The sequence below is a fragment of the Mycteria americana genome, chromosome 3 (genome assembly GCF_035582795.1).
Source record: "Mycteria americana isolate JAX WOST 10 ecotype Jacksonville Zoo and Gardens chromosome 3, USCA_MyAme_1.0, whole genome shotgun sequence".
NCBI classification, from domain to species: Eukaryota; Metazoa; Chordata; class Aves; order Ciconiiformes; family Ciconiidae; genus Mycteria; species Mycteria americana.
The window spans coordinates 47410568-47438096 of NC_134367.1; the positions used below are offsets into that span (position 1 = coordinate 47410568).

Genomic DNA, 27529 nt, shown 5'->3' on the forward strand with positions numbered 1-27529 from the left:
CATAGTGTACGAACACATATACAAATCCATAATTAGCTCACACATGTTTATACACTCACATGTCTAAAATTGCAAAATTGGTATGGGCCCGATTCATTCTTTTGGAGCCAATAAATGCCCTTCATTCAAGTGCCCTTGAATTCAATGGAAGCTGGCTATTGCCTGGTATGGATGCTATTGAATATTACAGTAGGTATGTTTGTGCTAACAGATTTTAGTTATTTCTAGAGGTTTCATAAAGAACAGTCTTAACAAGATGCAGATGGTAAAATGATGCACAAAGCAGAATGCAAAAATCATTGTGGTTAAAGTTAAAACTGTGTACATGGGTACATTTCTTCCCAGTGCTTGGACTGTAAATAAAAAAAAAAAAAAAAAAAAAATCCAAGTATCTGGCCAGGGAATAAATTTCTTTAAAAAAACCCCCTCCAAATAAGAAAACACCCTGCTTGTTTGCTGGTGAGAAGTGCATTCTAACTTCAAACAATAAACAATAAATACTACTTTGTACTTTTGTTTTAGGTTAAAAACAAAAAGCAGTAAAAACATTAGAGAAAAATAAATAAACTGAAAACTTTATTCTAATAAATTATGTTGTAAAAAGATTGCAACATCTGCTGCCACCACAGATGTAGATGCAATTTCTGAAAGAGAAGGACTTGTTCCTCTTTAGTCAGCTCCTAATGTAGAACAGTATAACTGATCTTACCCAAGCTTACCACCACAAACTGGTGGCACTGTCTGTTTCCAAAAGGATAATCTGAGCTGTTGTCCCTTTTAACAAGATAAGTAATGGGTCACAAACTTGAATGTGACAGTCCTGGCTGACAGCTTCAGATTAGAATTTTAGGTAGAAAGTTTATATTTAAAACTCATCTCATGATTATACAAAAAAGCAGGGTAAGCATAAGGTTTTCTTTTTTCACTGGCACACTGGCGTCAGTGAACAATAAAAAGAAATAAAGAATTACTCAATTTATAGGGGCAATCTTCTCTTTGAGATGCCTATTCACATTTCTGTTATGATGCACCTGTGCCTCATAATGATAACTAGGACGATCTTTACAGAGTGACGTCTACTGAAGAGTCCTTGCAAGTACTGCAAATGGCAAGGAAGGCAGCTTCGGCTGCTTCTTCACTCTTTGGTGAAAAATAAACTCTGTGTTGGGATGGCAAATCCGAGGACGGATAGAGAGCTCATTTTGGAATGTGTATGGACGATGCACCTTACAGAAAAAGAAAAAAACCCACCTCTAAGGCTCTAAAATAGGTAACTATTCTTTCTTCTCCAAGAGGCCGCCCACTTATACCCTACTTTGGGCAAACTGTGGCAGTCCTGCTTAAATCCTGAAGAACTTCTGCATGTGCTATGCATAGCAATTGGCAAATATAGGGATGAGCTTTGAAGTATCAGCTACAAATCTCAGTAAGCAGGGTGTTTCAACATCATTGGAGGCTTCCTTGCTCAGACTAAACTAGACATGAGATATTTGAGTGGACATTTCTCCATAAAAAGCATGCACATAGCTTGAAACTTAGTTGGATAGAATCTATTAAAGAGATTAACTATTTTTGTGCAACAACAGGTCCAGTAGAACTGGAAAACTTATCAGTACTAGAAACAGCAATTTTCATCAGGTATGGTTCAGCCTTATGAAGACTGACTGCTGTCTCAACTTTCTGAATACTTTTCAACTTTCTGAATACTGTAGGAACATGGGTATGAGCAGGGAACTGTACATAAGACATGAAATTCAAGGAAAGCATCCAGGAAGAATCATCTCCAAAACCGAATGGAGCTGCCTGCAATATATATTTTCAGTAGATGGGTGTACAACAAAATTCCTTCTCAACTATACTTCAGTTGCACCTGTTAGACTACTGACTCCTTTGAGGGAAAGAACATCTTGTATGCTTCCTCCATGATCCAGGTATGCTGTTGTCTACTTTGGTGGCAACAGCTGAGGGGTCGTTTCTGTACGTCATTTATACATACAAATATGTATTCATACAAGCTTCATACAAGTTCATGTCCTTTGAAATATAACTGATTGAAATATTGTCTGAATTTGATACTTGGAGCTCGGTGGCAGAGATGGGGATGGATTTGCCTGTTATTTGAGAGTACTGGTGAAGAGAAGTAGTCTGGAGTTTTGTGAACAGAACCCTTCACATGCTGCAAATGAGAGTCTGGTTTGGCATTACCGCTACAGGGAGAATCTCTACAGAGAAGATGAGGGAAGCTAAGATGATGGCATAGCTGATAAACAGGTACCAAAGATCCGGTATTTGTTTCTCTTCCCCACTCCAATCCCTCCACCACAAGGCCTGAATCTCTCTGTTACCATCACAGAAAAGCTGCCACGCAGGGTAACAGAGAAGAATCACTTTTCATGGCTGTAAGAATCTGTGTCTACCTCAGTATCAGTCTTCCAGATGTTATTATGGATGGCATTGTTTACAGCATTTTAAGAAGCCTTAAGAAGTCTACCCACTAGGAAGCTAACATAAACATACACTAACATTTGGCCATCATGTAGCAAAACCAGTTACACCATTAAACAAAACTAACCAATGCGTTCTCAAAGGAATCTTATGTCAGCCAAAATTAAAGTCATACAAATAAGGCTGAATGAAGAAAAATGCCAAGGCCTGTTGTAAAGCTTGTAAACTTTGTATACACCCATTTATGAAAAATCTCTTATATCTCAACATACTTCACAATTAACAATTACAAATACTTTGAAAATAAAGTCATTTGTCTGTAAGTTCCCCTAAAGGAACACTGGTTGGCAAAAAACAAATGTGAAAAACTGACAGGCAATAAAAAATGTTGTTTAAAGGCAACAACAATTTATTTCTTCTAACTGGTCCATTTTTATCCCACATGGAATTGAGAAACACTTGAAATACTTGGGCAAGCATTTAAATAGGGAATACCTACTATAAAGTAGGGAATACGTACTATAAAGTGAGAATTCACTAGTTCTACTCTTAAAAATGCTATAGCAATATGGAGAGAATTTTGTCTATTTCACCTATCCAAGTTTGACTTTACTATAACTTGAAGTTAGAATTTTTAAATTAAAAAAAATATTATGGATAAAGAATTAAGCAGTACATACACTATGTATGTAGCACTACTAAAGCTTTGTCCTTTGCTTCAATGTCAAATGAAACTGAGGCTAATCATGCTCATTTAAAACACAAAACTACAAACTGGTCCCATAATTACCTAAAGAAATGTCCACTTGAAATTGTGGGTACTTCAAACACAATTGTGTTCTGCATAATAGTGGTAAGATATAACAACTTAGGGCTTAATCCTCAGTCTTTTATATTTATGTAATCAGAACTGAATAACCTGGTAGGTATCTTATGCTCCAAACATTCAGCTTATTAATTCAAATACAAATGATATGCAAATGTTATTAAACTAACAATGCAAACTCTGCTTGTCCTTGTTGGCTCCTCTTTCAAAACCTTCAGAGGTATATTCTGAAACATACGAAATTCAAAGACTCCTCCAGCAAGTGAAGAAGCTTCAGTAACAGTTCTTTTTACGATAGTAGTGGCTCACAGAACATGAGGAAGCTATTCATATTAATGCCAGTCATTCAGGGCAAGCTGCACGTTGCATATTCTAATTGTAGGTGAGATTACTATAGTAAACTAGCACAAGGTACTGGAGTACTCTACTATGCACTAATAATTTTGATATGAAATGTTTCTGTTATGCTCAAGAAAACATTAAATAGAGGTTATACAGTTAGAAAAGGAGCATCAAATTGAGACATGTTTTAGTACTAGTAGTTTATCAGCCAAGACATCCATTTTCTCTTTTAAAATCCATCCAAAAGAGGAAGGATACAGATGTTATGCTTTATCTCAGAAAAATCACTTTATTTTTTTGCAAAGAGCAAACAAAATCAAATAATCTCATCTAGAAACCTATACTTTTTGGCATGTAATTTTTGATATACAATTGTATAACTATTCATACAATTGTTGATATATAAATATTCATACAATATTCAATTTGGACCTTGTATTTGAGTCATACATTTTGCTGTGTTTTGGCCCTATGTAATCACAGAAATTCCTATGCAGAAGGTCTGCAACCATTAGAGAAAGCTAACTTCCAAGATTTAGGAAATCTGAATATCAACCAAAAAAAATTGTTTTGAAGCAATGGTATACTATAATCAGGACCATTAGCCCAGAAGGAAATAAATAATTCTTTATTCATAGCAGGTGCAGAACCAAGTGCAGTAAATAAAATCTAGTATACATTTTGAAGAATGCAGATAAAATAGAATATTTGGTCATTTATTATTTGACCATCATTCATGTTTTACAATAAATGAAAGAAGGATTTTTTTTTAGAAACAATACAAGAAAATGGAATTAATGATTATATTGCTTGAAAAAGAACAAAAAATTAAACCTTGACTCCAGCATTGCTTAACATCTGATTATTTGACTTTGTAATCCTTATGTTCTTGTAATAGAGATATTGGCAGAAACTATCTTATTTTTTTTATGACATTGATTTATTTTACTGATATGCAAGACCGAACCATTCCTAAACTGTTGGTTCTGCAGTATATCTATCTATCTATATGTATGAATATAGATGGATAGACACATGTCTATACATATGTACATATATACACACAGATATACATGCATATACATAACCCTCTACACATAGAGTTATCTTATGAGAAGGATGATTTTGCCTCTAAAACACTGAAAGAGATTTGGTTTAAATTCCAGCTCAACATCTATATGTCACAGATTTCCAGCTGTAAACTTTGGAGAACACTAGTCCTCTTTCTTCTATTCTTTCTCTTATCTTTGTATCAAAGATTTGTACCATGTGATATATGTTGTCTGGGACAATGGAACCAGCATTAATAATAGATATACAGGAAAAACAAAGATGAAAGAGCTTGCGTTCTAAAGTTCAGATCTTGCAAAGATGCTTATATAGTCTCAGTGCTGACACTAGTTTTAATACATATTGAAATTTCACATATGCATAGCTGTTTCAAGATCTACCCTCAAATGACTCTTTTGTTTTACATGTATTTTCTCTTCAAACACCAATAAAATAGAAACAAAGCACAAGTAATGCAGGTAAAATGATTCTACCTCTCTTTCATCCATCTTCAGCCATTGTTTGGGATCATCCTCGGTGGCTAGGAAAGCTATCAGATCTAAGGCAGTAAGCCTTGTCTGACGTCTGGATGACACAAAAATAAGAACAGGCTTGGCTGGAGAATGACTCCGAATTGCTGTTGAGGAAAAAGAGAACTTGAGAATTAGGCTCTTTAATGACAAAAAATGAGACTTTCTCTTTGCAATACCTAGACAGCTGATATACCTCTCTGCAGATGATATACAGGTATGTATACTTAGTCTCTATTCTGCCAGATGGATACAACTGAGGTGAGCATATATCATCTCTGAATCAAAGATCATATAACTATGCTTAGCTGAGTCTGACTTAATTTGCCCTGCTACTTCAGTGATCATTGTAAGCTTTTCACTTAAGAGAAGCAGTGAGGAAAAAAACCCCATCGAAACACCACAAAACCTAGACAAGCTTTCTAGACTTCAAAGCTTGTGAATTTCTCTTTCTCAGCCTAATAACTATGTTATGTTTTTTCTACCCTATGGGGATATGTTGTCTCAGGCTAAGTGCCATCAAGGTCCAAAACTTGCTTTCTGCCTGACCCAGAGCTCAGACTGCATAAATTCACATCTGCCTGCAAAGGATCACTTCAATCTGCCAAAACCAGAAAAGGTAAAAAAGGTAGAAAGTGACTTTTCAATAGCTGCTGTGAAAGGTGGGCATTATGGTACAAAAGAACTTTGTTTCTTTTGTTTACTAATTAGTCTGATATATTTAAACCAATTATGTTTTAGGACTTTTAGACTCTCTAAATCTCTTATAAATCCATTTGTGTGTTTTCTCATGTAATTCTCATTCTAGCAATTAAATTTATGCATTGTTAATTTCTGAAAAATATGTCATACTATCCACCATCACATATTGTTCCCCAGTTCATGAATACTACCCAGCATATGCTCCTGCACATACACACACTATACAGTTGTGAAATTATTGAAATAGGATAATTCATGTGTATTTATACCTTACAACTATATATGCCAATATATCTATATATTTTAAAAGCCTAGCATCTAATGGATTTTTGTTGCTTCAGGAACAGGTGTGGCAGAACAGCCCAAGACAGATTTATTGTTCATTAGTGTTTTTGTACAATGCTCTTGTGGAGGTGTAAATAATCTGAGCTGTCAAGATTGGTCTCTAGTCCACAATCAATACTTTGCTTCTGTCATAAGGCTAATTAAAGCAGCTAAAAAGTCACCTCACAAATGTCACCTCACAATCAACAGCAGTTCACATTACAAAATTTATTTTGGAGGTTATTTTTAATTGATATAATAAATATTCCTTACGTAACCAAACCAAAACATGTTCAAATAAAATACGAGAGTTTTTCTTAAATCTATCCTGCTTGCCAGCTTTGTTAGGAATAAAAAATTGAAAACAGAAGCATATCTGGATGCACTACAAATTTTGAATTTTATGGTTATTGCTTTGAAACTAGAATTATAGGAGGTTAGCCTGACTTGCAACTTCTGTTCACAATTTTTTTAATGCTTACATACAGTGGTCCATATGAAAATACCTCAGCAGATTAATAATACGAATGGTTTTACTACTTTCTAAATTTCAAATATTTTTACACAAATGTTTCTTTATGGTGTCAAACACTAAGAGAAAACACATTTTATTTCCCCTTCATTAACACTAATCTTATTCTTCTGTTCTAAATACATTACATTCCTCTGTTATATGTTGCATTTGCAGCACACTTCATGTTTCAGACAAATAGCTTTGGGCCATTAGCAGAGCAGATTCCCCCTATACATGCCAAGAGTACATACAGTAACACATGTTGTAAATGTGCTGCAAATGAACTGTGTAAAGTGCTCAAAGTCTTTTTTTCTTTTATAGAAAGAAGGAAAAGGTCTAGGAGCTTGTTGCTTACCCTGAAATGCAGGTTTGTTCATGCTAGCCATGCGAGGACAGTAATGCTGGCCAGGGAAGCCCTGAATGTGCACCTCCAGAGGAACTGGGCGTACTGATGGTCGGAAGTTGAACAGACCCATCTACAAGAAAACATTTTTTTCAAGTTTAACCTTGAATTATCTTAAAAATTGCTATTTTGTTTTTCTACAGCACAAATACGTATCCATCTTCTGAAACATTTTTCATACCTGATTAATATTTAGCCAGTCAGCAAGGTCTCTGGCATTTGCTAAAGCAGTGGATAAACCAACTACTCTTACAGGCTTTTCTGTGTGAGATGAGATGAAGTTTGTTCGAGACACAATGACTTCCAATACTGGGCCTCTCTCATCCCCTAGTGAATGAAAAGTCCATTGAAAAACAGAGAAAAAGAAAAGGTTCAGATGTCAAAAAGTATATTCACGTCATAAATACCAGCACCCTTCTTCAAATTTAGCAACGATTCTGATTAAAAACAACAAAACATGCTCACCTAGCAGATGGATCTCATCTATGATAAGGATGGAAACTTTCTGAACATAGCTTCTGTTCTGCCAGCTTCTGCTGACACCATCCCACTTCTCTGGGGTAGTAACAATCAGGTCAGCTTGGGCAATAGCTCTCATATCAGGAGTCACATCTCCTGTCAACTCTACAACCCTGTAATCAAGAAAGACGGTGGCTTGGCTTTACAAAGCTTCAGAACACCTTAATGTTCAAATATTAACTCCTGAACATTAACTCTTAAAAGAGAGAAGAAACAAAATTAAACATAGTCAATTTGTTTCTGGTCAAATACTTCTAACAGAATTTTCAAAATTGTTTTAAGTAAATAAAGCTGTCTCTTTTTTTTCCTAGCAAATACCATATAAATACCAAATACTATTCTTTAGCAAAACCATATAAAAAGAAGAGAGCAAATATGAGTCCCAAAACATCTATGGTTAATTTTTCAAAATGAAGATAATATAAGAATATTAGCATGATATAATGTGAATCATAACATCCTGTCATAGCCAGGATGAAAGCTTTCTAGAAAGCTACCAAGTTGCTTCCTGCTGTTCTATATAGATCTCTGGTTTGAATAACGAGGCTAGATTGCAGTGTATCTGCATTTGTTGGTGAAGTTCCATTAAGACTGGAGCAGAAATTATCCTGAGGTCATTTTTTGGGAAGATTAGCAGAGTTTTTCCAATTGTTTGCCTTATTACCCTTTCAAGTTCTACAAACAGCATTTGAGATGATCCATCATTTTAGACTGAATATAATGGATTTTTGACATTTCTATGACACATTCTACATCCAGTTGAACATCTAATAAAAATTCCTCAAAGTAATGTGTATCTTCTGTTCAAAATTTCTGTCACAAGTAATAGAATAATTTTCAAAAAGGAAATATTACCTGAAAGTATTTTAAAATGATGAGGCAAATAATTTGAAATAGCAAAAAAAAAAAAAAAAAAAAAAAAAAAAAAGAATTGTCACTGCTATGGTAATAGCAGGAATCTCACTGGGAATTTAATGTACACAGAGTAGTACCTCTTTCTATTGAAACCTGTGGTGTGCTTTGAGCTTTAACTTACAAAAAAGCTATATATAGGAAAGGAAAAGGCCCTAATTAATGCATCCTATGGATATAAATTTTAACTCACGAAAGTATAATTTTGGAAAGCATCAACATGACTGATATACCTTTTATGTCATAAAGTAATGGCTGAACTCCAACACCTGAGAAGATCAGCATTAATGTTACCAAGGAATAAAATTATATCTAATTTATATATGAAGGACAATATATGAATACTAGTATACAGTTCATTCAACTCATAGGAGTTCCATATAGCTGAGGTTTCTAAAGAAAGCTTATTTTGGATTGCAATTTCAATTTCCAAGGATACTGCAGAGAGAAATCTGAGCTTCATATGTGTTATACTGGCAAGTAATGAGAATGAAATAGCTGGGTATCAAAGTGTATCCATTTTTTAGTTTGGATTTTGCTGTCACTACAATGACTATTGACAGCATTTTTTATTTTTTAAGTACTAGAAATTTGAAGAATATTATACAATCAAAACTTATTTTGAAATACTCAAAAGTATTCTGTAGATTTTATTCATACTTGATGGACTGTTCTTTTGCTTCTCATTGTTCTGATTAGGTAAGGAGAAACATACTTTTTACCAAGTTTTTCTTCAATCCTAACTTTCCAGTCCTCAATTCTTTCACGAACGAGTGCTTTTAAGGGTGCAATATACACTGCCTGCAAAAGAAAAGTCACAAAACCAGAAGTTAAACAAGAAACCTTTATTAAAGTGTACCTACAAGGAAAAAAATTATGTAATACTTGTGAGATCTGAATACTTGTGAGATCTGAACTAATTATCTATAAAATGATTAAGGCCTGAGTTCCTTAAATGACCTACAACAGGATTATATTTAAAACAGACTTAACGCTTTAAAATACTGCTTTGTTTCCTGAGCCATTAACAAGCAAATAAATTAAGAAAGAGAAAGAATAATTTCTTGAAAGGGAAGTATTTATCATACCATTTAATATCAAAACCATCTTATATAAATAATGCTATTTTTTGCCAGGACTATAAAATCTGCAAGCTAACATTCTAGAACAGAAATAATCAGAATTTCCAGCAAGCAATATCTTACCTGATATCTAGTTATGTCATTAAATTATTAAAACATTACCAATTAAATTAAAAAGCTGATTATTTTAAGCAAAATGTCACAATACTTTCCTCAAAGAAGCCTGCTGTGCAGGGGGGAATACTCTGACATGTAGAAACAATATTTACTTACAGATTTATGGTTAAATATTTTGAAGCTTTTGAACATGAAGAAACTCTGACAGAATTAACATTCTTCACATTATGTGAAGAATTCACATAAATTCTTTAAAATGTATAGCCAGGTTTTCAATTTTATTAAAACCTAAAAGATATATTCCTTTGAGAATTGGCAATTTTGTAAGTCTAGCAGATAAGCTGAAAATGTACGAGGATCTTGTTTATCTCGCTTGGACTAACAAATTACATGAAGATATTGAAATTTCAAAGATGAATAAGGGATGTATGTTCATGATTTCTTAATTTCTTAATTTCAAAGGTTATTGTTTGGTTAAATCTCACAGGCAGATACAAATATCTTTTCCAAAGACTTCAGAGATAAAATGTGGTTAACTAAGACAAGATGGCTAAATCAAGATACAGATATATATTCACTTTGAAAACAAAACCCCAAAAGCAGAATTGTTCAGCTTTTAGACAATTTAAGAAATAAAACACAGGGGCAAGTTGGAACAGAAAATTGGCTTATAGTAATTAATTGCAACTTATTTGTTTAAATAAGAGAGAGACTGGGCTAGTTGTATTCACATGGAGGGGAAGTAATAGCTATAAAACAGTTCTACTGCTAGTAGGAGATTAAAGCAGGAAATGCAGGTAAGTACAGAAAAGGAAATCCAGCATGCCTGTATGTCATGTTTTTAGATTTAACTCTAGTTGTACACTGATTAATATATAAAGTTGAAAGAAAAGCATAATGTACATAATGCAGTACCATTTTGTATCCAGACAGGTATAAATTGGAGAAAGCAAAATTCAGTTTGCTATAGTCTTTTTCTAGGCTTTTGTATTGCTGAAAACATGCCTACACAAAATGATTCTAGTAAACCTATTTTACAAACCTTTGATGTGGGATACTTGTTAAAAACTCTAAAGATGGCTAATTCAGCTGCAACAGTTTTTCCAGAACCTGTAGGTGCTCCAAGAAGAACATTGCAGTCTGTGTGATAAAGTGTATGAAATATCTGGGTTTGGATAGGGTTGAAGTGTGTGAATTTGTACAGGACTTCATATTCCCGATGTCCCAACGCTGTGATAGGCAAAGGCTGAAGATCTAGAAGCTCTAAAAACACAAAATAATCATAAGTGCATGACAAGAGATGCCATGACATAACATAGTTTATTATGAAGATAAAGAAATTAACCAATACTTTAGTGGAAAACAACTTACATTGGAAATTGTTTTACTTAGTATCTCATACGACACAGAGTCCACATTTGGGTCATTGTTAACTTTGATGAGGAATAATGAAAAGTTGATTTTATAGCTTTGAAATATTTCTGCAAGTACTGTTGTTAGCATTCTGATAGCTGTGAACCATCCATTTGCATATATTAATCTTTTTCTTAAACCTGTTTCCTTTTTACCCAGTTGTAGTAAGTTCTAAACTCACTGTATTAGATTATATGTATGCCCAGCTTCTTATGATAACAGAATGTGGAGTCGGAGGACAGCATAGTCTGTATATTTAAGATTCAAGGAAAAAAATCTATTTAAGAAGGAAGGATTCTTTGGAGTTTCTAAGTTGATGGAGTAATACAAATCAGATGAGTACAACTAAATTTTGCATCTAATCCTTTAAACATGTAATTAAAGACATAATCTTAATAAACAAACAAACAGCCTTTCAATATATGATTCTCTATATATCTTGAGGGCATCTGCTATCCAAACAATTAAAGATTGTGGAATTTGGAAGATGATATATATATAACCAGATTGGATTTGGAATCCTACCAAATTAAGGAGACTGCAGTGATTCTGCTATGCAGATGCTTGCTTTGAAGTTTGTTTTTTCTTTTTTTTTTTGTGGCTGGAGGTCTCATTGTCTTTTCAGGGTGCTTCACATTAAGGTATGATATGGGAGTCATAAAATCTACTGAGGCAATGATGCCTAATATTCTTCACATGCTTTTCACTGATACCTTATGGCTGTTTTATCATTCCCACTGAAACTGTGATTTCTTGGGCTCTGTTGAGGAGAAAGAAGGTTTTTTGCCTAGCAGGGCCTCTACGTACTTCATTGTTGAGTGGGAACCAGATGGGAATTGAAATCAATTACCATAAATCCTAGAGGCTCCATAACTGGTGATGTGTAAATATCTTTCTGTTTCTTCTGCATAGTAGTCAGTGATCAGTCAATTAGATAAAAAGGTTACACATGCTTTTCCAGACAGCGTAGGTACAGTATAACAATAGCTAAACACTTCACAAACACATGTGAATTTATGCACACCAAAGGACAACACTGTATGAGAACTGAGTATTTCTGAAGGCACTCACTTCACAGACTGCTAGATGAGCCAAATGTAATTACAGTGGAAAGGTTTTACAATGACATCAGGCACAATGAATGTACAAAGCAATTTACGTATCCAGAAAAATAGAAGCAAAACACAAATATATGCTTCTGTGCCAAGTGTTAAAAAAGGAGGGGGAGGAGAAGGCCATGACTTGATCAGCATTGCTGAGTTGAAATGCGATGTTTAGTACTGTAATAGTGCTTGCTATGATGAGTTTATTTTAGTAAAAATAGTAAAATGTTTCACATTTTCAAAATTTTAACTGTTTGTTTTTTCTTTGCTGAATGCCATTTATAATACAACCATCCACTCTAAGATTATTTTTAACCAGTCCAGAAGAAATGTAACGCTTACAAGCACTAAGATAAGACATACTGTAACTAGAGATTTGCTTAGTTTTATATGACAGTTTCAATTTTCCTATGGTTTATAGAGAACCTGGAGTAACTAAAAGGCTGGTAATCTGTTGAGATGAAATGAGCTGCTTTTTGTTCAGGAATTTAAAATTTTAGAGAGCTTTAAAGTTAGTGAAGAAATGGTCTCAATAATACAAATATATCACAAAGTGAAATTCCATATACTTTTCTGCGATGAAGCAGAAGTTAGGAGATTTATTGCACTACCATAAGGAAAATCAATATGAGCAAGATTAATTAAAACAAAATGATCAAATTTGAAGTTACCTGTGTGGGGTGGATGTCTCTCTGGAAGAATCAAATGTTGAAAATTTATGATACATACAGCCTCTGCTCCTAACCATCTATCGGACACAGCTCGAATGTAATATTGAGAAGGAAGAGGTTCAAAAATTGGGATTGTGAACACCAGCAGTTGAGGTTCTTTAGTAATGACCTAATGCAAACATGTAGAGAATAATTACTACCCAGGCAAATCAATAACTTGAAAAATCATAGTTTGCCTCACTTCCATAAGCATTACCAACACAAAGCAATAAAGTATGTGTGCAACTCCATGTGCAAAATGTTCACATCTTTATAAAATATTTCACCACTGGGAATGGATTCTGTTTCCATGGACTTCAAAAGATAAAAATAAGGCTGGCTCTTCATCTTTTTCTTTAACAGACAAAACCATTACAGCCTTTCTTTTTTCACCTGGAAATAACAGTCTCACCAAAGGACGGGGAGAAAAAGGGACATCTGAGATTAGAAAACATCTTTGTGGAAGTCCAAGCTTCTCACATACATCTGAAACTGAAAGCTGTGCTACTGATTTGAAAGTCTGCTTAGGTCAAAATACTGTTTGACCTTACAAATCCGCATCTCACTTTATTTTTGTCTTGCTATGAGATTCTGAATAAAATCTACTACCTGTTTTTTTTGAATGATGAAGTACTCTGAATGATAAATGTGATCATTAGTAGGGTCTTCTACCCAAATCCACCAGGGCTCTCCAACAGTGCCGTGTACCTTTAAGAGTAGAAAAGATAGCTTTGTTATAGTTGTAATGAGGTTCTCTAGATTTGTTGGGTACATCGGATATATTTCTAAATGATGTAGGCTTACAAAGGAATACAGAAATATAGAAATGAGAGGTAAGAGCAATATAACATTTCTAATTAGATCAGTCTGCTTAAAGATTATGTTTCAATAAGAGTTTGCTTAAGGTACGTATAATATAAATGAGCATGACACAAATGCAACAAGCTAGTGCCTCAGCTATTTATAAATAGACTGAACTCCCACGGTTTCCTCTAGGCTCCTAAAAAAGGACTCCTTCTCCTTTTTCCTCCTTGTACTTCTGTCTTCGGATTCTGTATAGAGGATTGTCTTTTGCTATCCACTGCTCATTTTTCAGTCAAAAACATTCTCTCAGGAAAAACTGGACACCGAATTGTGACATTCGTCTCTCCTCCTCTCTCTCTTCCCCTCTCCTCTAGAAAGATACAGTAAGTGGATTCAGAAGGCTGTAGATCTAATCATTGCTACAGGTGAAGTGAGAAGAACATAAATAGAGCTGTCTCTTGATTATTTCCATGCCATCTGGCAACACTTTATTCCATCCTAGATTTTTGTTTGCTTTGTTGTGTACCTTATTTTGCAATGCAAGCCACAAATCATAACTAGGTGGGATGCTCAGTTAAGAATTTTTGTTTCTTTGTCAGAATAAATGACTTGTGCCAATGTACAAGCGTTTTACTTAAATATCTAGGAAAAGAAGAAAAATGCATAGTAAAGGAGAATGGAAGACATACTATTAAATGAACATAGATTTCTGATGTTTCTGATGAGGACTGTGATAAGGTACAAAACCATTATGAAGATGAAAAAAAGTTGGAATTATTCCTAAACTTTAGTTAATAGGAAAAAACACAAAGTGCATAGTTGCTTCTAATGGCAATTTTAACGCTTCAGGAATCTGTTATTGATTCACACAGCACACGTTATTTTCAGCATAATACGTTATTGTGTATGTGTTGGAAAACAGTCTGTACTGGCTTTTGAAGATAAAAAATATGTACTAAGAATAGAACTAAGGTTCTTTTTTAACACGGTTGCACGATAGATAAGTAGATGGACAGTAAAGACACTGTCATTCATTTTCATTACATTTGAATTTCACTAGCAGCTTCACTGGGAAATGAAGCAGTGAAACTGAAAGGACACAGGTCACTGCAGGTGACATTTTGAAAAATTTTAGTGAGACTATTACTTCATCAGGGTTTAGGAGAATTTAAGAGAGGAAAGAAGAATTAAGGAAAGCGGTATAGTTCAAAGCTCAGAAATTTTATTATCAACTGTAACAGCATCTTAGTCTTGGAGAGTCCTGTGACAAAGCTGTATAGGGAAAGAAGGGCAATGTGGGAACAGGCAACGCAACATGGTCTCCAGTAACGATTCTCAAGAACTCTGGGGAGCTCTTAAGAACTGACACATACCTGTATTTTGGGCAACCATTGCCCTAAAACTGCATGTCTGATATATAACTCGGCTAATTAATACTAGTTGCATTATTCTATTTCTGCTGGACTCCTCCTGGCTGCAGTAAGGCTTACTTGCTCTGTCTGGGTATGTTTATAGTCCTTTGCTTCTAACAATATAATAAGAATTTTCCACTGCAATATGGCTCACATGCTTTTACTGAACTTAAGGGCTCCCAGCACTGAAAACTGCAGCCATTAAAGATCAAGATGATGTCACGTCTCACGACTACCAAAACACATCTTCTTTCTCTTGTAAAGGCAAGTGCAAAATTTGTGATGAGATCATTCTAGAATTAAGTATCCAGGTAAAGGAGCAGTCTTAAAACCATGAAATGTTAGCCAAATGGCATTTCAGTTAAGTATGGTATTTAAATTTTTAATATTCTTATTTCATTTGACTACTTCCCTTCTCTGAATGGAATTTTTTGGCAGCTAGTTTTTGTATCAATAACAGCTATATCTGTAAGTTTCTATAGTCTTCTTCTGAATAGCTTGCTAAAATACTGTATGATGATGGAGAAGCAGTTTCGGAGTATCAATGGTTGAATTTAAAAGACAGTTATTAATTTTTAGAGACTATTAAAATTTAACAGCTTTGTTTATTTACTGTGATAGAAGTTTCATTTACTGAAGAAACAAAAAAATCAACAGCTACCTTACAAAAATAAAAATAAAAAAAATTTCCAATTTTTGATGAGTACCAATATACAAATTCACACAAAAAGAGCTCCATAAGTTCAATTGATAAAACAATCATAATGTTTCCAAAGCAACCATTAGGAAAACTGTGTCAAGGGGTCATAGCAGAAAATAGATTTTTGCCAAAGGTTTGGTATATCTTTAGAAGTTCATAATCGAAATAAGACAGTATAATTCTGTGTGGACCCATTTTCAGTTTGTAAAAATATAGAAGAACCTAGATTTTGTAGAAAAATCTAAAAATGGATTGAGAAATTACTTTGTATTAAGAAATTACTTTGTATTAACTCTAATTTACTTGTCATTAAGGTAAATTTTTATTCTAAGGGATTTAAAAATTATTTTTAAATAAAAGAACAGATACTTAATATCCACCTTTCAGAATAATTTATCTTAAGCGTAAATCTCCTAAGCGTAAAAAAAGAAAAATATGCTAGCCCATTGAGGTATCTTTGCCTTGTTTCTGTAGAAAGTTTCAGAAGTACCAGCAACAATACAATGCCCCCATGTGGACATTTGTATTTCATTTAGATTTATCTTAAATCTATTTCTAATGAACAGATTCTGAATCAAAGGGTGTGGGTATATCTAAATGTGCAACTAGTACAACTCCTTTCATATAAATTTGCACGATAAAATACAGATGAATATCATTCCAAACATATCTCAGTTTTTCTGTTCAGACAAGTCCCAAAAGAAAAAAAAGCACTGATGTTGTGAATATACATTTGTAAAGCCATAAAGAGCAGCAGAACTTGGCATACATGAACTGTATTTCAAGGCTTTATTTTCTGCGTTTGACATTCATTCATAGTTCAGTGAGCCATTCGTGTCTCCCTTTTTCTTGCTTCTCCTTTTTGGGCATATAACTCAAATCTGTGTGTGACTGCTATTAATATTCAGTATAAGCACTTGCTTCAACATGTTATAAACAGTGCAATCCTGTAACAATTAACAGATATAAAAAGATGATCTTTGGGTGTGGCCTTCTATGGAAGTCTTAAAGGTCATTACATTCCTATTATCAAATTTGCTTTTTAGCTAAAATAAATACTTTTTTTTCTTATCCAAACAGCTATGGACTCCCTGTGATCATGTCCTTTACTGAAGCTAAATTAGAGCTTCCCGTCCTTCTTCCACCTCCTTTTTTTTTACCTGATCATTCCACGTGAAGTCAGGAGCGATGTTCAGCCGAACTCGGAGCACCGTGCGGGTAATTGGCTGAATCGTTGCTTCCATTATGATGGAGGGGATTTGATGGACACACTGTTTTACCTTTAACCCAATCTTCACATGATGCAGCATATGACCTGCCAAGAAAACATTAGGTGTAACAAATTTGCATTTCCAGGAAAAATAATACAACTCCGACTTTCAAATAGGCTTTTAGAGAGAAGTATTATTGCTTGCTTGTTTTGCTCTTAGGTGCATAAATGTCTGACTCTCTTGACCTGGCATGTCTGAATATTTTGTAATACTTAACTTGAATTAGCAATTTAGAGCCTAGAAAAATCAGTATTAACCCCCCCCCGTTGGCTATAACTAAGGGGTTAAAATAACTATTAAGAATTCACACTGAAAACATATTATGTCAAGCTAGTTTCCTTTCCTTTACTGACTTTTTGACCAGGCTCTTACCAAGTCATATAGTCCTTTTTTACAGCATGAATACTGACCTTTTACTTAATGAAGGGCACACATTTGTACTTCTACAATTCCTGCGTAGTGATTCAAAGCAGACAGAATGCTTTTCATAAAACTGAATAAAGGTAGTTAAGAGCTTAAAAATGCACGCAACTAGTAAACATCTCACAGCAGCTCCGATCTTTCTGAATACACCAGTGTGTAACTGAGACAAAGGAAAAACTATATGTTGCAATGTTTTTTATTTTCTATCACAGTCATGGTAACTAAGGTAATAAAGTAACTATATTAATAAAAAAAAAAATTCCTACTTGTATTTTACAGCTGAAATCTCTGTTCCCTTGCTCTTAATTTTAAATATAAAACAAAGTATGTAGCAGTGATTTCTTTTTTTTCCTGAAAAATATTGCAACTTCTAGCTTATTTAGGGAAAGAAGGGTGATATATCACATTTTTACTGAATTTGCTTATCTAATTATGTGGAGCATATTTTAAATTTTAATTGTAATGGTCATACGTACTCACTGTTAAAAGCTACCTTACAAATGGCTACCGATATTTTCTGATATTGCTATGTGGTTCCCGTTCACACTTCCCCATTTAAAAAAAAAAAAAAAAGAAAAAAAGAGAAGAAATCCTACCCTTTGCATTATGTGCAAAGCCAAAAGGTGATACAAACTTTTTCTTGCTATTGCATGACATTTAGAAGTATAACATCTTGCAATTGCTAATTTTTTCTATTGATCCTGACTTGCCCTCTTCGGTTTTTCTTATGTAACAAACTGGCAGATTTTGCCTCACACGGGTGTTCATCTATACTCTGAAGTCATGAATGGTGATCTTGCTTAAGAAGCAAATCCCTAATTCAAAAGCTTTAACATGTATTTAATCAGTTTAATTTGCAGTTGGTAAAATAAGTGCACCTCCAGCAAGTGGATTATTAAAAACCAAAACAATTATAACGGTACAATGTGGTGATATATGCAGTATTATAGCATACTTGCACAGTGATTAGCTTTTGCAATTAGAGGTAAAACTTGAGCAATCATGTTAAATAAAGGTAGGTGCCAAATAGTCAAAGATATGACTCAATAAACTTATATAGCCAAGTACACATTTTTGTGCCAAAAATCACTTTCTGTATCACGATGTGTGAGGTGAACTTTTGTGTTTGTACAGGACAGCACTGAGGTTTTGTACACTTATCTGCTAAGGAATAATAAGGTTCCTCTCCCAACTTCTGTAAAATATTATACCCCCCCCCCCTTTTTTTTTTTAATTATGAGAAACTATCAATGGCATTTAAGAAATATTAAAACCTTCTGAACAAAAGCTGACTATTCAAGAAAATAGGAATGTTTAACAAAAGAATAAAAAATTTTGTTTATTCCACAATGATTGTCATCTATATTCTGAAAAACCAGGACTGTTTATCTCTGATAACACAGTGATTTCTTGGCTTTCTGGAAACTCCATGGTTACGTTGCAGTAGCGCATAGATTGGTGTTGACCAACATGTGGTACACTGGAATCCAGGATTTGTGCCCACAACATGTTCTTCATTCACTGGGAGAGCTGGCACCCATCTGATGCTTTTATCTGTCCCTAGGCCATGGACTGAGTTAGCCAGCTAGCTCCTGTCTTTTTAATTCTATCTCCAGGGTCACAATAACATTGAAAAAGGAAGAAACGCTAAGACTGAAACTAGTCCTATGGAGTCAGAGAACAAGGCAGCACCTGGAAGCTGTGCCTTTTCTCATTTCAACATGGCTTTGAATTTAAATAAAAATAAGGCAGCTGCCAGACAAGCACTTCCTTCACACCCTTGGTGTCAGAAAGAGAGGCTAGACAGGAAGAAGTATGCCAAATGACAGCACTTCACAGAGATGCACAGATAAACTTGCTTTGATGTTTATCAAGCTGAAGAACATGAAATATCATTACATATAGTCAGCAATGACCTATTTTCACAGTGAAATCCCAAGTGTCATCCACTTTCAAACTAAGTTAATACAAAACAAAACTAGACATTTTATAGGTATATATTGATACATTTCCATCTTGTCAGTACTAGTTCCACTACATTGAAGGAAGCAAAACTGGTTTTGTATTTTAATACAAAATTTCTTGCTTCTCCAAGGGCAGGTATGGGGAGAAAGAAGCGTAAAAAAAGAAAAGAAAAAAAGCACTAATACAATTAATGGAAAAGAATATTAAGTATTAAAAAGACTGCACAAAGACACACAAATTAACAAATCTGAATAAAAAAGTGCTATAATGCTTCTGAATAGAAAAGCATGATAATGCTAGCACTTCAAATAAAATGTTATATTTTTAGTACATTTAAAATTACTATATATTATAATGCACAGTTAAAGTAAGCTTTTAAAATTTTCTCATAGTCCTTTGGCTTAACCTACTAAATAAAAATATAGCTTCTAATTCTGCAAACTTTTACGTATTTATGCAACCTTTTCCAATTTAAAGTAGGCATGTAACAAAGCTTCCTAAGTTAGGAATGTAGTTTTCTTGTCAAATGAGAGAAATATCAAGTCAGAGATTATAACTTCTAAAAAGCAGTGACTATGAATTGTATTTTTATTGTAAAATTAGATTTTTTAAAAAATGGCAGTTTGTTTCTCAACAACTTGGCAACAACAGGTGCAAAGAAAGCCCAAATAAGAAAAAAATACACTAAGATAGGAAAAAGAAATACGTTACAAGCAAATTTTTTTTCGGCTTCAACCAGCTGATGGACAGTTTATGCACAACAGTTTATACACACGTACTAGAAATTGTCATTATGTCTATCAGTAGGCTTGTGGATTTTCTCATTATCAAAGTGTCAAATCCTTTAAAAAATTCCATTAAGGTTTTGCTGGAATGACATCAGTGACAATGAATTCTCCATGTTCAGTGAAAATTAATGCAGTGTTTCAGAAGCAGGCCATTTACTGATAGTATACCAGGACATAATAATCTGCTATTATTCTTTTTCATGTTAATAGTATTTCAATAAAAAAAAAAAGGCCACATTTTGCCAACTGGCAAAAATAAACAGATGCCTTTTATAGTAGTGTATTACATAATGTGATCAAGAAGGGAAGCACAGGTCAACATAAATATATATATACACACACATATATGTAAATATATATCAACATACATCTCTATTCCACATGTGTTCTGGGGCTGGCAGGACATGGGCTAGCCTTACCCTCAAAGCTGTGCTATATTACAAGCTGTGGAGACTGAATAAACCTTCTTTATTGGACAGACCGTAATACCATATTAATGTGTCTACGTGGCTTTCAGACCAGAGTGGGTATATTAATGAATGGCTCAGATTTAGTTCTAACTTGCCCATTGATTACTAATAGTTTAAGCAGATCAGCATTGCTGATTTCTCACCTATTTCATCTTTTCTCATGTCCTTCATCTTGTCTATAGTGAGATTCTTCTCTTCCAACTTTGAGAGGACCGACGGTGGTAACACTGAGAACTGTCTCAAAGGGCTAACCCAGCCCCACAGCCGCTTGTCAATGACTTTGCTGAGATTCAGTAGTCGATATGTCATTGCAGGCCAACGTTTCCTAAGGGCGATCTCAAAAAGAGCTCGAACAATACGAGCTGCATTCTGGAGAGTGAAAAAAAAGCAAAAATGTTGTAATTCTCTCAAGTATTCTTTGTAAAATGAAAAGGATCCCATAGACTCATCTTTGACAAACCATAACAATAGATTTTTCTTTTTAAACTTATTTCAAACATTCTTGAAAACTATTTTTTCCATCACTGTCTAGTGGCAGAACTACCTCATGATTGCCTACAGAAATCATGAAAAGAAACATGTGCAACTAATTAAAGTTGTAGTGGCAGGTCTGCCATAGAATTTTGATCACGGTTATGCTAAAATTAGGGAGTTCTAAATTTATTGCGTCTCAATCACTTCTGAAACAAATTCACTTACCGTACTTAATATCTTCCTCCTTCTCTCCCCATATAATATATACCTGCAAACTCAGTTTATATGGAAATTCAAGTTTTAATTTTTCACTTCAGCTGTGCTTCCATAATAGCATCCCATTGCACATTGAATTTCACAACATTTGCACAGAAGTTTAATAGTAGTGACTTTTTTTTAACATGTTACTATCTTGTGATACTATTGTATAACCAAACTGTATAAATCTGCTTTGGACTTGGAAAATTAATTATTAACGTAAGCTTGAATAAGGTCAGTCTTATCCTGAAAACGTAAGTTATGATATTCTTTTCATAAACTTATCAAGCTGAATTATGAAGTTGTGTTTTTTTTGGTGGGGTGGTTTTTTTTTTTTTTGGCCTACCGGTACTATGCCTGGATTAGCAATTCTGTTCTTGATTCATTGAACAGAATACAATCATTCTCTACTGGCTCTGCAATGCCAACAGGAATAAAAACTAGAAATTTATTTGGTCGTGATAGGAAGCATATGTTACTAAAGAAGCACATTTCTTTTACTTAGAAAGGATGAATGATTTTCTTAATAGTCACTATCCAATTAAAAAAAATTCACAATTTGTAGTACTGGTTCCACATGTACAGTTTATGAAGATCTGAGAAGACGACCATGTTGCCTCACTAAAAACGCTATAATTGAGACAGACAAATAAAAGCAATTCTCTTGAAAGCAAAGATTAAAAGAATCATACTGAAAACGATCTTGCTGTGCAAGTACCACAATTTTTATGATGTGCATAATGATTTCAGAATTTTCTCATTTATACCCATACGTGCTATGAAATGTAAACACTTCTGAAGAAGGTAATGTTAGTATGAAAATCTTGCTGAAGAATATGTATACTTTTGAATATGTAACTCTCATCTTTAGCACCAACTAAATGCAATTTTATGATCAATTCTTTCCAAACTGGTTTTGTAAGGATGAGACAAAAACGATTCAATGCAACATGTTGCTGACTGTTAAAAAAAAAAAAAAAGAAAAAAAAAGAAAAAAAAAGAAAAAAGTAAAAGAAAAAAAGAAAAAGAAAAAAAGAAAAAAAGAAAAAAGAAAAAAGAAAAAAGAAAAAAGAAAAAAGAAAAAAGAAAAAAGAAAAAAGAAAAAAGAAAAAAGAAAAAAGAAAAAAGAAAAAAGAAAAAAGAAAAAAGAAAAAAGAAAAAAAGAGAGACATAGGATGGGCTAAAAAGTAAAACTTTATGATCTATTTTATACATTCATTATTGTTGCACATCTGGGATTGCCTATGAGCATTTTGTCACTTTGAGTTCTTCGGGATCCAGAAGTCTAAACTTTCAAGCAACACCCCTTTCTTTCTAAGATGGGCTCTAGTTGTGTAAGCAAGCAGTTCTGTCATGGACTTGCAGTTCTCTTATTATTCTGTGTAATAACTAAACATGCTGTATAACTATCAACCATTCGGGTGTCAAACCAAGCCCATTCGGGTTTGTCAAATATATAGACTGATATGTAAATTTGCATGATTACATCTAGCAATAAAATTGTAATAGCACATCTTTCTTGTGTAAACCAAGGTATGAGAATAAAACACAAATGATGTTTTGCAGAACAAAGTACATTGCATAAAATAGATTGCAACAGTTTTCCAGATTTAGAAGAAAACCCATTAAGTTAAGAATAAAATTTCTGTGCAGTCATAGTTAGAACTACTAAATATAATAAGACTACAGGAGTAATATGAACAAAAAGGACATCGATAATCAACAAAAAATGCAATAGTCTCCCAAGGTAGGCTTTTGCAAATCTTTTCTACTTAAATATTATATCACACATGCACATACACACAAGGCTCTGACTTTCAAATCAATTTGCATAAAAATGTACAAAAAAGTTGCAGATCAAGGTCTACTTACATAACTGTAAACATTTGGGAGAATGAAAACAGCAGAAGACAGCAACAGATATGTAAAAAACACTATTTTTACCTGTGCAACATACGCAGAATCTGAAATAAGGGAGAAACTGTCCATCTCCCCTCTGCTAATATATGTTTGAAGGAGGATATTAATTTTTCCATAATTGTTTTCCACACCTCCTGGAGCAGGAAGTTCACAGAAATCATTCAGTAAGGTATCCAGCTCTTCTATTTCTTCTTCTCTTACCTAAAACACAATTATACATTATGAAGAGGCTGGAGCGATTTGATAAAAATTCTTACATTGAAATAAAATTTTCCTTATAACATAGTTACATTATTTTTAAATGGAATCTCTAGTTTTAAGAAAAAAAAAAGAAGAAGAAAAAAAAAGCAGCAAACCCAAATCTTCCACAATGTAGCTAATAGACCATAATTGAAACTATCTTAATAGTGACACAATTACATTTTATTATTCATCATCATCTATTAAGGTTGCCATTGACATACAAAAATTTGATATGCCAAAAAAATTGAATCTCCTGACCCTACCATCCTTCATCTGATGAGATTTCATTTTTTATTTGACCAGAGTAAAACCTCTGTCCATCTGGATTAGGGCAATCTTGAATTAACATTAAATGTACTCATTATAGTTACATAGTTTGCATGTGGCATAATACATTTTTAACTCAAAACTGTGAAGTACTATGATTCATGATATTAAAATTTTCACTGTTAATAAGATTAAGTCTTAATATGAGTAAAGAAATATTAATATCTATGGTTTGAATAATGCATAACATTTCACATTCTAACTGATGACCCTTACATGGCAAAACCAGCATAAATCTACATATTCTTTGATTTACTGATAGTCTGTTAGTGTAAAACTTATTTAAAGAGGGTAAATGTTTGGTCCCTGCAGGGAACCAGCCGAAAATAATTTTCATTTGGACCTGACTACCTGACATACAAAAGACACTAAGACAACTGGGTTAAAATCCCCAACTATCCAGCCACTGGTCCTACAGGAAAGAAAAAGATGAAGGACACAACCATCACAGATGACTCCAGTGTCAGAGGAATATTATGCTCTTCTTACAAAAGCATTTTTGATAATTTTTTCTGCTCTTGCATAGCACAGTACAGGTCAAATCCAGATCTGTATTTCAGCTACCGGTGACTTACCTATCTCAAATACAGAATTTTTAAAGGCATTATGGAGACATGATTCATATTAACAAAAGTCACAATTTATATCACACAGAGGGGTAAATCCTGAGTTATTCTTGTGAAAATCAGTTACTAGTTTTAACATTCAGAGCTGCACAACAAACGAATCACAAAAAACTGGAAATTATGTTGCACTGATGCCATACCACACAAATCTGAGAAAGCAAAGTAGAAAAACTATGCTTTAGTCAAGAAGCACCACTACTAACTTTATTACAAATATAGAAACATATCACATCATATTTTCCATATGCTTTCCTTTTAAATATTCAATTACGCTAAATTTAGACCTAGCAAAGCAATATCACTATCATAAAAAACCCCTTCTAGCTTGGAAAACGTTGCATGTATCACTGTGAAACCTCACTGCTTATTATCTTCTATAATAGAAGAGATTACAGCAAAATGGAATTTCTCCATTAGATAAAGAGATGGTAATACTCAGACAATTTGTGCAAATATGTAAATATGTAGATGGTGAGGGATTCACACTGCCAGTTTGCAGAGCCAGGTGAATGAGAGCCAACTCTGATCTGAAAGTTGTATAATTGTGGTAAAATGGCAAAAAGCCCGAGCTAATAAACCCTGTGGAGTCTGGCTCGCACCTCTATGAGATGGAAGCATGGGCAAACAAGCTCAGGCTGGCTTGCAATGTATTGTCTTGTGTCCTACCCACACAGGAGGCAAAAAGGGAGGTTGGAACAGTAATCTAGCCTGCACAACAAAATCTGTTACAATAACTTTCTACATTTCAAATCTGAAAATAATTTATCAGAATTTATTATTCTGCTAATCTAATATTGTTCCCTGCATGAAGTATATATATCACAAAGTTAACTTCAGTGAGTCCTGCCTCATTTCTGATAAAGCAAATTGTTCAGGGAGATAATAAAAAATAATGGTTTAAACTTCAAACAGAAAAAACTCTCTTATCCCTGGGTGCACCATTCCAATGGACACTTATCTTCACCTGTTAATAAATGAGGAGCTGAAAAGTTCTTAAAAGCATTTAAAAGGAATTCTCAAAGATCCATAACTAGTTATTAAATGTGCACTATAGTTCAAGCTGAACTACATATAAATTTGAGTGAGAGCATGTATAGTTCTTGGCAATTATGCCTACGTAGAAAACATTTTATAACAGTGCTTAATAATTAACAAAACTTGGGTCTATAGACACTTACTATTTATGGAGTGAGTACTACAGAAGTGTCTAGTTCTAAGACATATTCTTTGTATGAAAGGATACAACTTTACCTTTATCTGTTCGAATTCTTCAGCTTTTGATACTATAGCAAGAATATCACCTTCTGTTTTATGAGCATCAAACAATTCATTGAAAGTCTATTAAAAAGAAAATTAATTGATTTAACACTGAAAAAAAAATACATATAGCACAAAAGAAAGAAACATTAACCAAGATTTTAAAAGGCGTATAAGGTTAAAATGCAAGTAAGTTATTGGAAGACCAGAGTGATGCAATTTAAACAGGAACAATTTCCAGAACGACTTTTTGGCACTTTCAGAAAAACAGTCCCTCTAAATTTGGGCACCCCAAAATCTAGAGTCATGCAATTTATGACCATTTCATGCACAAAAACTTTTCTGTTATCAGATTCTATACTTGAATGTGCTATCATGTACCAACAGTTGCACATGCTGTTGATATCAAAATGTTTCTTATAATCCACCTAAAAGAAGGCAGAGACTATAGAAATTTCAAATCTCACTTCACACCAAGCCTAATTTTTCAGTATTGCTTTATACTTAGTTTCTTTCTTTTCCTCTCTATTCCTTCTCTCCCCATTGCAGTAAATATGATTTGAAAAATATATTGAACAAATCAGCTACATATTCTGTAATATCTTACAACTATTTTAGGTATAGGTTCAAAAAGAAGGAAAAACCCCAGAAATAGAACATCATATTTTACCTCTATAGTATTGTATTTAATATAGTAGTGGCTGGCAGTTCTGCCTAAATCTGTTGAAGAAAAAAAGCCAGTTCGTTCTTCAAAGCGAATCATGCGGGCTTTGTCCAGTTTTCTGCCGACTTCAATTACCAGTTGTTCTCTGTGCTTTTCTAGACCTGGATCTATCTAGACATGAAACACCCACATTTATTTGTATAAAATAATGATTAAAAAAGTGTTAAATAAATAATTTTATTGAGATAACTCAGTCCTACAAAGCCAGAAAGCAAATAAGAGGAAGGTACAGTTATTAAGTAAAGATTTTCCTGAAATCTCACTAATAACAGTTACAGTGACGTTATTGACCAAAACCTCCCTGTACAGGACAAAACAGTCAGAATAATATTTCTTTTACAATGCTTTGAGACTATCAATACAATGTAGACTAATACTACTTATAGAACAGCAGCACGATTAAGAAATAAATTTACATTGAAGTTTTTGAAAGAAATTTTAATGATAATATATTCTTCATGAAATTATCATTACTGTATCACTTCACAAAAACATGACATCTTATGGTATCTCCTATTTATGAAAATGGCTGAAGATATACCTTGCCTGGGTATCTGACACGAGGATGGCTTTAATTGTATCCCAAACAGAATAAAATTCAAATTGGATGGCTGAAATGTTTGCTAGCAAAAAAACTCTTAACATCCCCAAAAGCTTTGGGTATGTCAGCTGGGATATTCTAATTATTGAGTTATAGACGTACTGTATAAACATTCATGTTAAAAGTACACAAGGAGCTTGCTGTGCCCAACACAATTTCTATTCATATCAAAGTTCAGGAACTTGGACATTTGGTCCAAGTATTAATGTACATTATCTTAGTAGCACATACAAGGCTGGGCAAAACTCTCATCTGAGTAGGACTGGTGTATAAT

General features: G+C 33.8%; 1 protein-coding gene across 2 annotated transcripts in view; it reads right to left on the minus strand.

Annotated features, from left to right (window-relative positions):
- ASCC3 (activating signal cointegrator 1 complex subunit 3) overlaps window positions 1-27529 on the minus strand; it is a 289617-nt gene that overhangs the window by 62325 nt on the left and 199763 nt on the right. For both annotated transcript variants that reach the window (XM_075498453.1, XM_075498452.1), the window contains exons 18-30: window positions 26601-26765; window positions 25925-26011; window positions 23502-23678; window positions 20969-21194; window positions 17069-17223; window positions 13602-13700; window positions 12954-13122; window positions 10809-11029; window positions 9283-9368; window positions 7602-7768; window positions 7318-7463; window positions 7089-7209; window positions 5158-5300 (exon numbers count right to left, since the gene is read on the minus strand). In XM_075498453.1, the coding sequence (XP_075354568.1) occupies window positions 5158-5300; window positions 7089-7209; window positions 7318-7463; window positions 7602-7768; window positions 9283-9368; window positions 10809-11029; window positions 12954-13122; window positions 13602-13700; window positions 17069-17223; window positions 20969-21194; window positions 23502-23678; window positions 25925-26011; window positions 26601-26765 (1962 nt within the window). The remainder of the gene's footprint in view (window positions 1-5157; window positions 5301-7088; window positions 7210-7317; window positions 7464-7601; window positions 7769-9282; window positions 9369-10808; window positions 11030-12953; window positions 13123-13601; window positions 13701-17068; window positions 17224-20968; window positions 21195-23501; window positions 23679-25924; window positions 26012-26600; window positions 26766-27529) is intronic.